The sequence below is a fragment of the Vigna angularis genome, chromosome 4 (genome assembly GCF_016808095.1).
Source record: "Vigna angularis cultivar LongXiaoDou No.4 chromosome 4, ASM1680809v1, whole genome shotgun sequence".
Taxonomy (NCBI): Eukaryota; Viridiplantae; Streptophyta; class Magnoliopsida; order Fabales; family Fabaceae; genus Vigna; species Vigna angularis.
The window spans coordinates 39,445,751-39,460,082 of NC_068973.1; the positions used below are offsets into that span (position 1 = coordinate 39,445,751).

A 14,332-nucleotide genomic window follows, 5' to 3' on the forward strand; every position below is an offset into this window, starting at 1 on the left:
TGAGAGGTGTCAAATAAGTGTATCTAGTGTTAGTGTGCCAATATATTATCCCTTTGGGAAAGGAAAAACAACGACGAATGAAACAAGCATAAACTTTTTCTATATGTTGTTAGAATAATAAAACTGAAGAAGCATAACTCAATTACAGTTACATACATATGCAAGTTATGCAATCAAATGAAAAGGACTTTACTATGCACTAATCTATCTATAATCAATAAGTGATATCAGTTGTGGGATTCCATGACTTAAGTGGTCATGGGTTAATTTCATAACTAACCAATGACAAAAATGGATTTGATCTCGCAGCAACAAACAGGGAAGAAGTTCCATTCCGCTCTTTCATAAGAGTTCCATCCACCAAATTATGAGTTCCAATCAATCAATTCAGAGTACATGTCAACAACAGAATATGGTGGTTTTTGTTGGGCTCAGATACACATATATATAACCTGTATTAGCAAAAAAACTAAAACAATGAAGTAGCATGCTCGATTGAACACATGGAATGGTGAAAACATACATGCATACAATAAAATCAGTCAAATTAATATCTTCAATACTTCAGTTCCAGGGGAAATATTGAACGTATTATACCAGCACAAATATAAAGATATTCCTTTGAAGTTTCTGATCAAAGCAAACATTTGTGTTAAAACTATGCAAAAAATATATATAAATCTAATTACTAAAACCTAATCCTAGTCAGAGTAGTTACTTGGAGCTGATAAATTTACCTGTATAATTCTTGGAGCGGCACAGCCTGCGCCCATCCGGATCAGACCATCATAATTGAGCCAAAAAAATCCATGGGGAACTTTCAAATATCTATAGCAGGAGGTGGTAGTTTCCAAAAATTCCAAGAGTTAAAGTCCTCCTGCAAACAAGGTGCAGAAAAAAGATTGATTGGCAAAAAGCAATTTACAACATGCAGCTTTTCAAAGAAACCTTTAATAGAACGAAATTTACATTCAAGCAAAATAATGTAACAAAGATTTAAATCACACAGTAGGAAAATATAAAAAGGTCCATCCCAGCTCTCTCACACAACACTCGACATGATTTGCATTGAATTTTAAACGTTGGAAGACCACTGTACCAATCCTCAAGGCTGACATCATGAACAAGAAAATAAAAAGATAAAGCTTCTTCAAGATTAAACCTGTTCATTGGAGTTCGTAGGGGGGAATATCCCATTCACGAGAGCATGCAGAGAAGCATATGATTTTGAGTCAACGCGACGGTTTACAACAACCTCTCCCTGTGAAATTAAAAATAAGAATAGTTTGACAATCTAAGAACATTTTAGAAACTTCAAACAAATATTTAAAATTTTAAAAAATAGATGAATTATTTACCCTGGGATTAATTATGAAGATTTTTCCCAAGGGAATTCCAACCTTAAGGTAGCTGATTTCATCCGTATCCCTATTACCAAAACCAGCATAGAAAGGATTGCAATCAGAAGGAAAAAGATCCTTGATGACCTGATGACATAAAAATTCAAATTGACTTTTAATAACATTGTGAATGACGAGGTTGAAATATATTAGAGTATGTTAATTTAATTTGTGGTTGTGCGAAACTAACCTCTAAGCATGCAATTTTGAATTCGTGGGGAACCCTCCTAATAACTGGAAAAGAGAGAAAAAAAAGAAAAGAAAATGATTGTCTTAGACCAGAATTATATTGATGAGGCCCGGACATTTCACATACTGCAGCCTTGAACTTTGATGAATCCTTATACTCATTCATTCATCAAATTAATTGGCCAATAAGTTATAAGAAAACATCGAAAATCATAATAGTCCTAAATATATCGGTCACACCTCTACATGGTAGTTTCTTACACGATCTGGAATAAAAAAAAATCAGACTCAAGCCATAGAAAAATCCAAAACTTATTCATTTATGGCATGCAGAGTGCTTGTGTCTTCGTATTATCTAAGGGAATCTAAGTGGAATGTTGTCGTTTTATCCCATTTATACTATTCGAAGAGGTTCCTAGTTCAATACTATACAATAACCCTATCATTCAAAGGCCATCTATTATTTAAGGACAAAACAGCGCACAAGAGAGTCCAGCCTCCAGATTTCCATTTCCAGCTTTGCCGAATCCGCTAGTTCGCTAGCTAAATTACTTGAATTTCAACTTACAACTTCAAGAAGACATTAAACAAGAATTTTTTATTTATTTACACTAGATTCTCTACACTAGGTTTAATCAGTACGTTTAGATGGGAAATTTACAGAAGACCCAGTAAAGTGTTAGATTGTTCAAGAACGACTTTTTCAACAAGTTTAATTACCCTGTTTCTTAATACTAAGCCCGTGAAATCAAAGTTCAAGTATCGTCAAAGACAACCGACATTCATACAAAAAATTTGTACCACTTGGAAGAATGGGAACAACAAGAAGCAGCAGAGACGAAAGAGACGTTTACCTTCCCGATATAGAGAAGGAAAAAGTCCATCAGGAGAAATAACAACAGGACCATCGGGTAAAACTTTTCCATCCTGCAATTTATAAAATAAATACGAAAATGTAAATGAGTTTCTCTCCTTCCAAATTTTGTTGTCCAAATGGATTGGAAAATGATTACTATATTTATACATGACCTGTTTAAGATTAACTAGGAATTGTCGTGTAAGATAGGCCTGAGAAATTGAACGAGCACTAAGAAAAAGAAGTTGGTAACCATTCTCCTGTGTATGTGAAATTGACAAGGAAAAGACCATGAAAGACTCAAAACAAGGTGAAAAGAGATCAAAAGAGTTATTATGGGCAAGGCAATTTACAGTTCCCATTATTAAACTCCTCAGAAAATTAATCATATCAGAATTAATAAAACTTTTAAAATAAAAGTAAGCAATTTCGTGGATTTAACAGATAAAACAACCAATTGTTTGTTTTGAGCATACCTAATCCCTACCCAAAAACTGCCCATACGTAATTATGTATAATCACTATATTTAGAGGATATAACCACAATATATGACATTGTATCAGTCTCAAAACATCTAAATAACCACATGGCCAAGATAAACAAACCTTAATAGCGGAGTATAAATGTGCAACCCCTGTCTGTGACCAGTCAATACCAACCAAAGGCATGAACTGACCAAGAACATCCGACCTGAATGACATGAAACAAGACAGAAATTACAATTGACAAACTACAGGGTTAGATATTTCAAAAATAGACGAGAAGCAGAAGATGTGAAAAGCATATCAGGATGCTGAAAGTCCTAGCATTTCAAACATTTTCTATTTGTTTTCTGTTGTCCATCTTGTTTTACTTCCTTATGTTCTACTCATAATGTACTTGGCATTCCAATAACAACTAATTTTCTAAAATATACTAACCCATACTTATCATCTCAACTTGTGAAACTAATTCTAATCCGTAAACTTTGAAGGTGTAACCATAGTTGTGAAACTAATTATACCTTCCAACTTTAGAATAAATAATCATGACTAGACGGACCAAACAAGGATCTTTATCTACTGAAAAAATTTAGATCCAATCGGGGCAGTTTCAATGGCAACTGGCCAGCCTAGGTTTTCTGGCTCGATCAGCTGACTACCCCGAGTGAATGGCAAATATGTATACTCTCACCTTGTAATTGTACCATCCACATCAGAGATCACTATGCGAGTGTTCCATTTCCACAGATATATTCGAGCATCGACCTGCCGTTTAGACTTGAAATATAAGAAATTAACAGTAAACGATATATTTTAAACGTAAAGTAAGCGTCTTTTTCTTGAAATGAAATTATAGAAAACCGTGATTATTGACCTGCTGATTCCCCAGCACGGCTGTAGAGAAAGTGAAGGTTACAGTATTCATCCCATCCTTCAGATTCAAGGAGGCTACCTGTTCAGAAGTTGGAGTTGTTTCCCTAACCTTTATTTTTTTAAAATTGGGTTTGGTTTTATCTTTGTTCATAACGGTGCTAATCGTACTCTCTAGGGAATTACCATCAGTAGTGTTTTTGGCATCACTTAAAGAAGGCGGCAATATAGAATCTTTAGATCCTGCTTTGGGTTCGGGTTTATCTTTGTTCATAACTGTGCTAGTCGTATTCTCTAGAGAATTACCATCAGTAGTGTTTTTGGCATCACTTAGAAACGGCGGCAATATAGAATCTTTAGATTCTGCTCTCCTCAAGGAGAAAGGCCAAAGTCTCCAGTTTCCAGCAGGGGAAGGGTTCTGTGTTGATGGATCATCTCCTGTATGATTTTTCTCAACTTGGTCAGCTGGTATCATGCCTTTCAGTTCAAATACATATAAACATTCAAAATACACCATGCCTAGATCCCATGAAAAATAATGATAACCAATCTTAATACAAACCTATCATACCGCAGGGTACAGAGAAGTAAACTTATTTACCAACCAGGTATTCAGCATTAAATGCTTTAGAAATACAGTCAGATTCCATCTCTTCATACAACAAGTGTTTATAGAGACTGTTGTTTGCATAAATGATGAATCAGTATAGTACTACCTACAGGCTACACCTTAATGTTTATTTTCAAAGCTACAATAATGACAAAGCCCTCCATGTTGCTGTTATTAATACAAGTCTACTCAAACTAAACTATTTCTCAAAATACAGAGTCGCATCTGAATCTTTACCCAAATTATAACTTGTTGCTATAAAATGTTTAACAATTATTATTCCATAAAAACAGTATTTTCAGTACACTATCAGAAGAGGATGAAATATAACCTCAAGACATGGATTGTTTTCCATTTAGTTGAGAGTCAACTTATACAAGGTCTCTTACCAAGGGGAAGCTTCGGAGTTGTATCTTTGATTTCCCCAGAATGATGATAATCCTTGTTACCTGACTCCTCGTGTGTTAGGTTGTTTCCTTTGTCTTCATCAGGTTTTAGACATTCTAAACCATCTTTTGGAGGAAATGCACATGGCAAGGATTTTGATCTTGATTGCAGTGATTGACTTAAAGGGTAACGGACATCATGTTGATTCATAATGTCAATTCTAGAAGAAAAGTTTGGCAAGGATCCCGAATGATGCCCAACTTTCTCTCCAGCAGCTTCATTTCTAGGAATGACTATGGGACAGGATATTGCTGTTAACTTTCCAGTGTCATTCTCATAAGAAACATGATATTCTTTATCTAAATGTTCAGGGAAGGGTGTTCTCTCGGGTCGATCATTGATTTCACTTTCATCAAGGTCACTGAAAAGGAATCTTTCATCCTCTGAACTTAGTGATGGTGATCTCCTTGATGCTTTTCTAGGTAAACAATTATCAACAGGGTCCATAGGAGTCGATAATGTGCTGGAGAAGTCCTTGTCCTTCATATTCTCGCTTATGGCTTGGTAATCCAGAATGCTGTAGCTGGAAGGTTTGATAACATAATTGGGCTCAACTTTCTCACCTGAAAAATGTCCTAGGCTAATTTTGACAGTTTGAGGTGTTGTAGATATTGATTGCTCTTCAATATCCACATCATTATATATAATATCACCAGAATCCAAACAATCTATTTGCTGAACCCCAGAATGGAACTCAGAGATCCCCAGTACTGGCATCCCAAGATCGGCCTCCTCAATAACTTCCACAGCTTCTGTACCCTAAAGGACAACTTTAGTGTGAGTGTCAAAGAAAACAGATTAAATGTTTGCTCGATTTAATTATGCTATGCTACAGTGGTATATGCTTCAACAAAAACGTTCTAGTTCTTTGTAAGAAAGAAAGTATTAAATGAAAAAGTAAATGCATTTAATACAATAACAAAAAAATTTCAATACTTTCTATGTATGGTGAGTAGGGGGATTAGTAGAAGTATTTTGAGGATTTAGAATGACTCTTCAGTTATTCGAGTTGACATGTAAAAATTCCATAAAAGATTTAGTATCATTTATTATTGGACAAAACTTAAATATAGTATCATAAATACTAATGTTAATGTTCCCCAATCAAAATGGGCCACTGTTTTAATTTTATCCCAGTCATTCCTTCTAATCTTCAATGCAGCCAGCCATCTCATCTACAGTAACTAAAATCAGCCTCTCGGTGACCAGTGTTATATTTTCAATTGCTAGTTTTGATAGGAGAACTCAAATGCTAAGGTACTATTTATTTCTGTCTAATTCCGCTGGCAAAACGATAGGTGAAGACTACTTGTCCTTGAATTTACCAGATTACCTCAGATAGCAGTACAGTGGCACGATGCAAGACTTCATCATGGACATGGACGTGGACTTCTTCACATTCTGCTGCGCCATCAAGGTACATCACCTCTTCAGCTTGTTCACTAGAGCACGACACGCCCAACTTGGAGGTCTCTGGTGTTTCACGGCAAACCCCATCAGCCGAAACATCGTTTTTGGAAATATCATTACTATTATCACATGCATCAACAGCGCTCACCCCAGAAACTTCTTCTCCATTCAACTCCTTTTCCACAAGCTTCACCTTCACGCACGCAACCTGCACGTCAGACTCTGCAATATCATACACTACTTCCTTCCCATTCAAGTCACACTCACGACCAAAACAAGCTTCCTCTTTCAACTCAGCATCGTCCACGACCACATTAGCATCCCCAGACGAGTTAGCAAGAACCTTTTGCCCTTGTTCCCCGGAGAGATTAGTGGACCACTTGAGGTCTAACAAGTTAGCTGCAATCTCTGCACGCTCCAACGAACCCACCCTGTTCCCAATCGCTTCACCATTACCATCTCTTTGCTTCAAAGACCTTCTCCCAAAAACAAAGCCAAGTATTCTTGAACGGCGAGAATTACTCTTTACCGCACCCTCTCCATCATAATCGCAACTCTTGGACCTGCGAGAGTGTTCGTCTTTATCATCGCCAGAAGAAGGCGGAAACATCAAATTGTCTTCTTCTTGTGCAACGACTTCCCTGAGAAAGTAAGCTTCCCCCTTATTATCGAGATGCATTTGGAAACCAGCAAGCACCCCGTTGACAGAGATATCCACCACCTTTTCCCTCGACTTCAAAACCCCCTGGAATTTGCCGAATCGAACGTACCAGGGCGACGACTTGAAACTGCCATCTTTCTGTTCCACCACCACAATATCGACGGCGCCTCCGAACGGATGAAACGGCCCCGAAACCGTATACACGCCCTGACTCAGTATTCTCCCCACCGTTTGCATCCTCCTCGATTAATCCACCCCTTATCATAAATCCAATCTCTCTTTCGCAACACTCAAATCTCAGAAATAACAACACAACACACGGATTGGATTACATGATTGAATTACGATCATAATTAATCAACGAGGATGGATTTTAGGGGGATCGCAAAATTCTCTGTAAGCTTGAACTAAAGGATATTGGGTTTGTTTTCGGAGGAGAATAATGATTAAAACTGTGAACGGAGGGTGCAGTGTAACGCGTAAACTGGAGAAGAGAAGTGGTTGAATTTTGCGATGGGTGGAAGAGTGTGTCGCGGCGGGAGGAAGAGGTCGTTGGTGGGCAATGTGGGGCCCGCTGTCTGATTCGTGGGTTGTTTCTCACCGTTCGATCCATCAATCCATGCATCTTCTTTCACGCTTCTTCATCCTCGCCATCCTCACTCACAAATTATTATATCACAAACCTAAACTCATCTTTTCTATCATAACACTTTCGACAAACCCTCCGCGGACACGCCATTGTCTTCCTAGTGTAAGCAACCTAATTTAATCGCAAATCATTATAATGTCACTTTTAAGATAATTACCATTAATCATAACATAAAACTATTTTTAACTAATTTAGATTTCGACCAAATTATAGATCTGTTATATATATGTATCGAGATAAGATAAAGAATATTTAATAAATGACGAATTTAACAAACACTAATTTAATAAAGTATACTTGACTTGTCATTTTCATCAACAAACTTGATTCAGAGATAATTGTATCTTTGTGTTCGTTAGACGAGGAGAATGCTTTACGAGGGGGATATTATAAATGGTAAAAAAAATCCAAAATCCAAAAATGTTCTATAAAGATTAAGTTTTTATATATGAATATATTGAATTGAAGATTAATATCAATTTCCATTACAAAAAAAATAAATAAATAAAGGAATGTAGACACCGTCACTTTCCAATTATATGCCTAATATGGTTGTCTTGTCTGGAGGACCAGTGTGAAAGGCGGTATAAGACTGAACTCTGATAATGATTCTGACATGCGTCATGTCATGAGTAATGAACAATAATAACCCAGTAATGTTAGGTTGTTGTTTTGTTAGGAAAGGAAGGGACCACAAAGAACTCAAACTTTTCTGTGGATGGCTGCGCCGGTTATTCTTCTTGCAAATGGATACAACGATACAAACACATATATACACTCGGGACTTTCCACATCTACGTATATCTTCAATCTGTGGGACCATTTTGAATTACCTTCACATGTTCTTGGACTTACACCACGATTTTCAGTGTGTTTGTTTTCTCCGATTGAAACCCAGCTGAGCGTCAATCTGTGGATTTAGCACACCAGTTCATGGCTCCATACATCTAATAGTGTAGCTTAATTTGTGGTGGAGTATTCCATTACCACCTGCTATTCTAATACGTTTTCCTGAAATACTGATTGCTCCATCATTCTAATATGCAGTTAATGTCCTGAATTCTAATCTCGTCCAAAAACCTATTCTGCTTTTCCATTGGTGATAAAGCTCAGGAGTGGGAACTATACCACAAACACTTAATTATGTGTTGTGAAATTATTGGCGACTATAATCATTCTGGAATACAAATACTATAGTTTCTCTGTTTGCACAGGAAAATTGGTTCCTTCTTGGGCTTTTGGTCCATTTGTTTCTTGACCCAATCTCATGAACAAACTGTAATTTCAGTCCATCACAATTAAATACATACAGAACAAGATGGCATGATGCGTCATTTTCAAGGACAGATCGAGTGGTCCTGAATGTGTTGGTGGGCTTAGTGGGATTGGATCATTTAGAGACAATTTTCTTTTCTTATTTCCTTATGTTCATCCCTGAAACAAAGTTGCAGTTTTATTTGTAGTAAATTGTATGTATATCATTGAAAATTGAGTCAATTTAAACATGCGAATATGATGCATAAAGTTTATTTTATCGATAATGTGTGCGTTCTGATGTGCAACGCATAGAAAGGAAAGGAGTGGAAGTTATCAAGTTATCCTAAATATAATTACCAGATACACACGAAGAGGTACTCCATGCCCCTTTGTTGTGCATGCCTTAGTAAAGTGGAATGGTCAAACACAGCACATGCACTTTGCATATAGAATGGGATTTTGTTTCAATTCGACTCATAGTACAACAGCGATCGCAGATGGTGGTCCTCTTCATAAAGAGAACATTTTGTAAATTCTAACCCTACTTTCATAGTATATCAAAGCTCATCATTATGTTTATCATTAATTGTTCTCAAGACCTTGATGACTTTCATCACTACTGTCTCAACTTATAATTACATGTGGGGAATATATATATATATATATATATATAGATATATATTTTCCCTGCATTATATATAACCTTCATATAATTGTTGTACTTGAAACTTTTCTCCCCCTTGATGCTTCTGTGACCATGCCATCCCTATCCACATTCACCACCGTTCATTGATTTAATGCATTATTATGATATAATAATCCTACCTCCACTGCCTTTTTAATTTCATTCATTGCCTTCATGTGTAGGGGCTACAAAAAGGTGATTTGACCTTTTTGACTTTATGATTTGATGCCCAGAAAAGAAGAGTGTTTTTATAAGTAGTTAAATTTATAGTGTAATCGCATAATGATGTTGATTCTCCTTGTTCTGACTATAGGGCTTGGATGGTTTACGTTGCGCTTTCGTAACTGTTAAGCCTGTAAAGAACATGTCCCACCCTTTACGTACGTATAAGTCAGTGACAGTTGTTACTTCACCTTCGTGATTCCATGAATACAGTCTTTCTTAGTTCTTACAATGGGGACAGGATTGTGACAACGTAGAACGGATTGTTTGGCAGGGAATCTAGTACTTTCGCCTCTAAAAATACATTTCCATTCGCCTTGTTTTTAGAAAAGTTCAAACAAAATGAAAATAAACACCACATTAGGAAATGAAAAAAATACACATAAAAAATAACAGATAAACAAAACCTCTCGTCATTGCAGATCATCTACGAGGAGAATGTCAGAGAACATAGGCAGTTTAGACTTGAAGTTTTCTGACGCGTCTCTAGCTACTACATGCGTGCTCATCATTGATATGTCAGAACTGAGAATTCCCATCAGAGTCTTATTTTAAAAAATCGTAAACATTTTTGTTTTGTTATCTCTTTCTATGGATCAGTGTAGATCAATGCATTTTTCAATATCTCGAATTTTGACTAATTTAACAGTAATTGATGGAAAAAACAATGCAGTAGAGTAAAATTATCTGGAGTCAATTTTTTTTTCTTCTCATGATTACGACACTCCAACTTAAGATTTTACTTAGAAAAGTCCATCTCTTCACCATTTCCATAAGGAGGAGAGGCCCATGGTGAGCGACAATTGTTCAATCACCTCATCATGGAAAAAGACTCGGTTGCAGAGTTTTCTGAATTTTATGAGATACTATTCGCTACAAGACAGAAATCATCAATCTTCTCTGACTTGTATACTTTTTACACTTGCCCTTCTTGTCAAACTCCCATAATGGCGCATAATTTTTTCTGCAACCGCAATGCAGTGGTAAAATACTATTTTTTTGGTGTGTGTGAAAATAAAATACGAAAATATTATCCACATCTAAAAAACCACACCAGACTTGCATTTACCAGTTTGTTAATTATATTTCGATCGTCAATGTTTATCACTTAATCACATATATTGTTTTAAAAAATAAATTTCAACCCGACGAATGTTAGAAACCAAGAATTACGTATGGGCAGCAACCAAGTGTAACAATCTTCTGACGTAGATTTAACATTACTAAAATACTATAAAACACCAAAGCTACGACAATAATGAGCAAAACTAGTAACAAAAATATTTTCTACCACGTGCGTATCAGCAATTGAGCTTCTCTTCTTTTGCAATAGAATTTTTGCAGTGAGCAATAGCAGCTTGAATGGCTGCTTGCAACTCTTCCATGGTGCTGTCATTGGAAGGAGGAAGAGCAGCGGTTGCAAGGAGAAGACCGCTGTTTGATGGAGAAGTTCTCATGGATGCCGGTGCTGAAAACTCACCTCTTCTTCCTCTCAATTCAGGCTTGGTTTTCCGAATCAAATTCCCTGAATGAGAATAAGACTGTCCATGGAACTGTACCTTTTCTCTTTTCCCTCTGAAAAGCACTAGTGGCTGCACCATTCTCAAGTACTTCTTCAGTGCATGCATCACATCATACCCGAGTTTCTTCTTGTGCTTACTATTCTCTTTATCTTCCTTGTCTCTAACCGGACACCCTTTACGCCCTTTTGATGACCCAAACAATGAGAAACCAGGCTTGGACTTGGTTTCTTCCTTTGTGACTCTATTGTTGTGGTTTTCTTTGTTGTTGGAGTTGGTAATGCTGTCTATGGTGATGTTGCTCCTGGTGCTGGTGTTGCAGCTGGTACGTTTTTCGTCTTCTAAGAAGTCTCTGATGGGGAGAGTGAAACTGTCGACGGAGTTGGTGGAAAAGCGAGGAGAAGAAGAGAAGTGAGATAAGAGGTGTAAGGGAAGCAAGTGACCGTGGAAGAAAATGTCATCAGCAGGAGATAAATCAACAGCAAGAGAAGGTGGGGTTTTGGATTTGTCAAGGATTGTGGCGTTAGAAGAATGGAGAGAGATTGTAAAGGAGAACTCATGAGAAGGGGAAGAGGATGGTGAAGCTGCCTTGGGGACTCCTTCTTCAGTTTTCTTTTGCACATCGTTTTCTGTGTTCTTTTGGGGTTGATGATGTGTTTCCATTATTACAGTTGAGGTTGTCTTGAAGACTAACAAGTATGTGTGTGAAATTCTCGCTCTATGATCTTTTCTTTTTAGTAGAAATAGAGAGAGAGAGAGATAGAGAAAAAGGTGCTGTGATCTTTTCTTTGTTGTATGGATGTTAACAAAGCTTTATGAGGGATAAGGGAACCGAAAAACATGGAAAGAAAGAGAGAGTCATTGTCAAAGAACTGTTGGACTTGGTGTGTCTTGTTTTAAATTTTTTTTCATAAGACACCAACTGTGTGTGTATGCGTATTATTTACGTGTGATGATTAACAAGCATATTAATTATCAATAATGGATGCATATTTTTCTTCACACTTATTTGCGTTTTATGAGATGAGATGAGACGTGTTTTGTGGTGTGTCAAAATGGTTAGTGGTGCGTATTGTTGGGTCCCTATCAGTTCCAACAGCAATTGTTGTGCTGGTTTTGGGAATGAGATCACAAACATCCAAATTTGGCCACCAAAGGAAGATGGGATTGGCATGGCGGATTTCACTCGAGAAATTTTGGACCTTTTTTCCCATCAGTGCGAAGCTCCCTGCACAAAAATAAATCAATTCCAATTCCCTTGTACATTATTAAATCATAAGGATAATTGATTAGCCAACTCTAGCTAGTAGTCTAGTAGGCTAGAGCCAGACGGTGCACGGTTGAATCTTTAAACACCACCCAAAAAGAGTTTTGTACGACCAAGTCAAATTCCATGCTTTATCTTGTACCTTTTTCCGATACACTTTCCTAAACTTCGTAAAATTAACTCTTACCATGGACCTCTTTCAAGTATTTGTCAAAACGTATGTTACTTAGAAAGAAAAGAGAGACTACAGAAAAGCATAAGTAAAAGGGAATTCCTGAATTGAAAAAGAGATTTGGAGAGGGCCACGATCAGCGCCAGCTGTTGGGAATGATTCAGTTCACCCATTCATCCATTCATTGATTCATTGATGAACACGAAAGCTCAAAGAAACAGAAGCTCCAATGTCGTTTAGGGAAGAAAGTGTGGCCATCATCTACGTGTACATTGACTACTGCTCTATCCTATTCGTATACTCTTCTTTTTCTCTCGAGAAAAATACTAACAATTTTTTTATATACATAAAACTCGTATAGTATACTATACATATATATATAGTTAGGTGGTGGGGTGGTGACAGACCCACACACACGTGCATGCGGTGGTGGTCCATGCAGCAAGCATAAAGGAATTTTGTATTCATGGTTAAGGTCAACATCTTAATCATGGAGCCATTATTTGGTTCGACTGAACCATCCTCACCACTTTCACCCTTATATTTTACATTATATTCCACATTTCTCGTCTTTTTCTTTTTCAGATAATTAGAGAGAGAACCTACCATACCATAGCATAAAACAAATCCTTCACAATCCCACAACATAGAGATCCTTTTGCTTATTAGCCATTCAATATCCACCCTTTTTTCCCAGCCAACAACAAAACCTACCTTACTTTGGATCGCATTCAGGATCACTCATATGCATTTCTTTCGTTTCAACTTGTCAGAGAAAAAAAAAGTACTTCATCTTTTTCAGAAAATCCCCGAGAAAACGGATCACGTTTTCATCTTAGCATGCATCATTGCAATATTGAATGGATTTGCAGCAACTGCTTTATTCGATTTTGATGTTTTCATGCATATTCCTAAACAATTAATTAATGTACGTATCCCCAACATTCATATTTACTTAGTTTTTGCTGACTTTTGTTGTCAATTCGACGTGATTTAGCTCTTGTATTGACCTAATTAAGGATTTACTAAGCGATTTTTTTAAAGATCACATACTTTGCAACTGTAAGTTCTATGGCCTCCAATAAGAGTAAAATAACATACCTATTGTAGTTTAGCTAAACCTTATCTTTTTGCACTTCTCACTGGAATTTGACCTAACTCCAGAACTATGAGAAAATGGCAAAATATATGTGCTGTAAAGCAAAATGAGAATTCTTACCAGCTTTTTCGAGGAAACAAAGGACTTCTTAGACGTAATTGCATGAGGAAGCATAAATTCTCTAGAGACAGATATCTATCTTTTTTCTTGGCTTTTAATTAGATTTAGCACATGAAATGACTACTCAATTATCTTTATATATCAATCATTACGCATTCCATCCCAACCAAAGAATCATAAACAATTATCACACTGATTATTTGGTTTCCTCTTATATCATTCATTTTGCTTATTGAATTTCTACCTTCCTTTAGAAAATAAATAATACTATTATATTAATGTTTATATAATAGTAGTTGTTTTTTCAACTTCAAAATTCATTGGATAATCACCATGTTTTAGTCAAAAATTCTTTTACGATTTTCTCCTCTCTTAAAAGATATTTTAAAGGATTAAGAGAATAAAGTATATTTAA

General features: G+C 36.5%; 2 protein-coding genes across 10 annotated transcripts; both read right to left on the reverse strand.

Moving 5' to 3' along the window:
* LOC108342990 (phosphatidate phosphatase PAH2) lies at positions 1-7,808 on the reverse strand. Of its 9 annotated transcripts, XR_008248285.1 has the most exons (12): positions 6,189-7,802; positions 4,798-5,614; positions 3,803-4,236; positions 3,620-3,693; positions 3,052-3,136; positions 2,619-2,705; positions 2,444-2,516; positions 1,591-1,634; positions 1,359-1,487; positions 1,163-1,261; positions 738-877; positions 1-452 (listed from the first exon to the last, which is right to left on the reverse strand). XR_008248285.1 is itself a non-coding variant. In XM_052876013.1 (11 exons), exons 1-11 carry the CDS (start codon positions 7,161-7,163, stop codon positions 821-823), a joined length of 2,874 nt encoding a protein of 957 aa, XP_052731973.1. In that variant the 5' UTR covers positions 7,164-7,803; the 3' UTR covers positions 1-820. The 9 variants fall into 9 exon arrangements, 2 of the variants coding, with proteins under 2 accessions (XP_052731973.1, XP_052731974.1); XR_008248286.1 differs by lacking the exon at positions 2,619-2,705 and having other exon boundaries at positions 6,189-7,803; XM_052876013.1 differs by having other exon boundaries at positions 1-877; positions 6,189-7,803.
* Positions 7,809-10,927: 3,119 nt separating this feature from the next.
* Positions 10,928-12,238, reverse strand: LOC108342301 (BRI1 kinase inhibitor 1). Its single transcript, XM_017580060.2, has one exon. The coding sequence runs from the start codon at positions 11,920-11,922 to the stop codon at positions 11,041-11,043; it is 882 nt and encodes a 293-aa protein (XP_017435549.1). The 5' UTR covers positions 11,923-12,238; the 3' UTR covers positions 10,928-11,040.
* Positions 12,239-14,332: the final 2,094 nt, after the last annotated feature.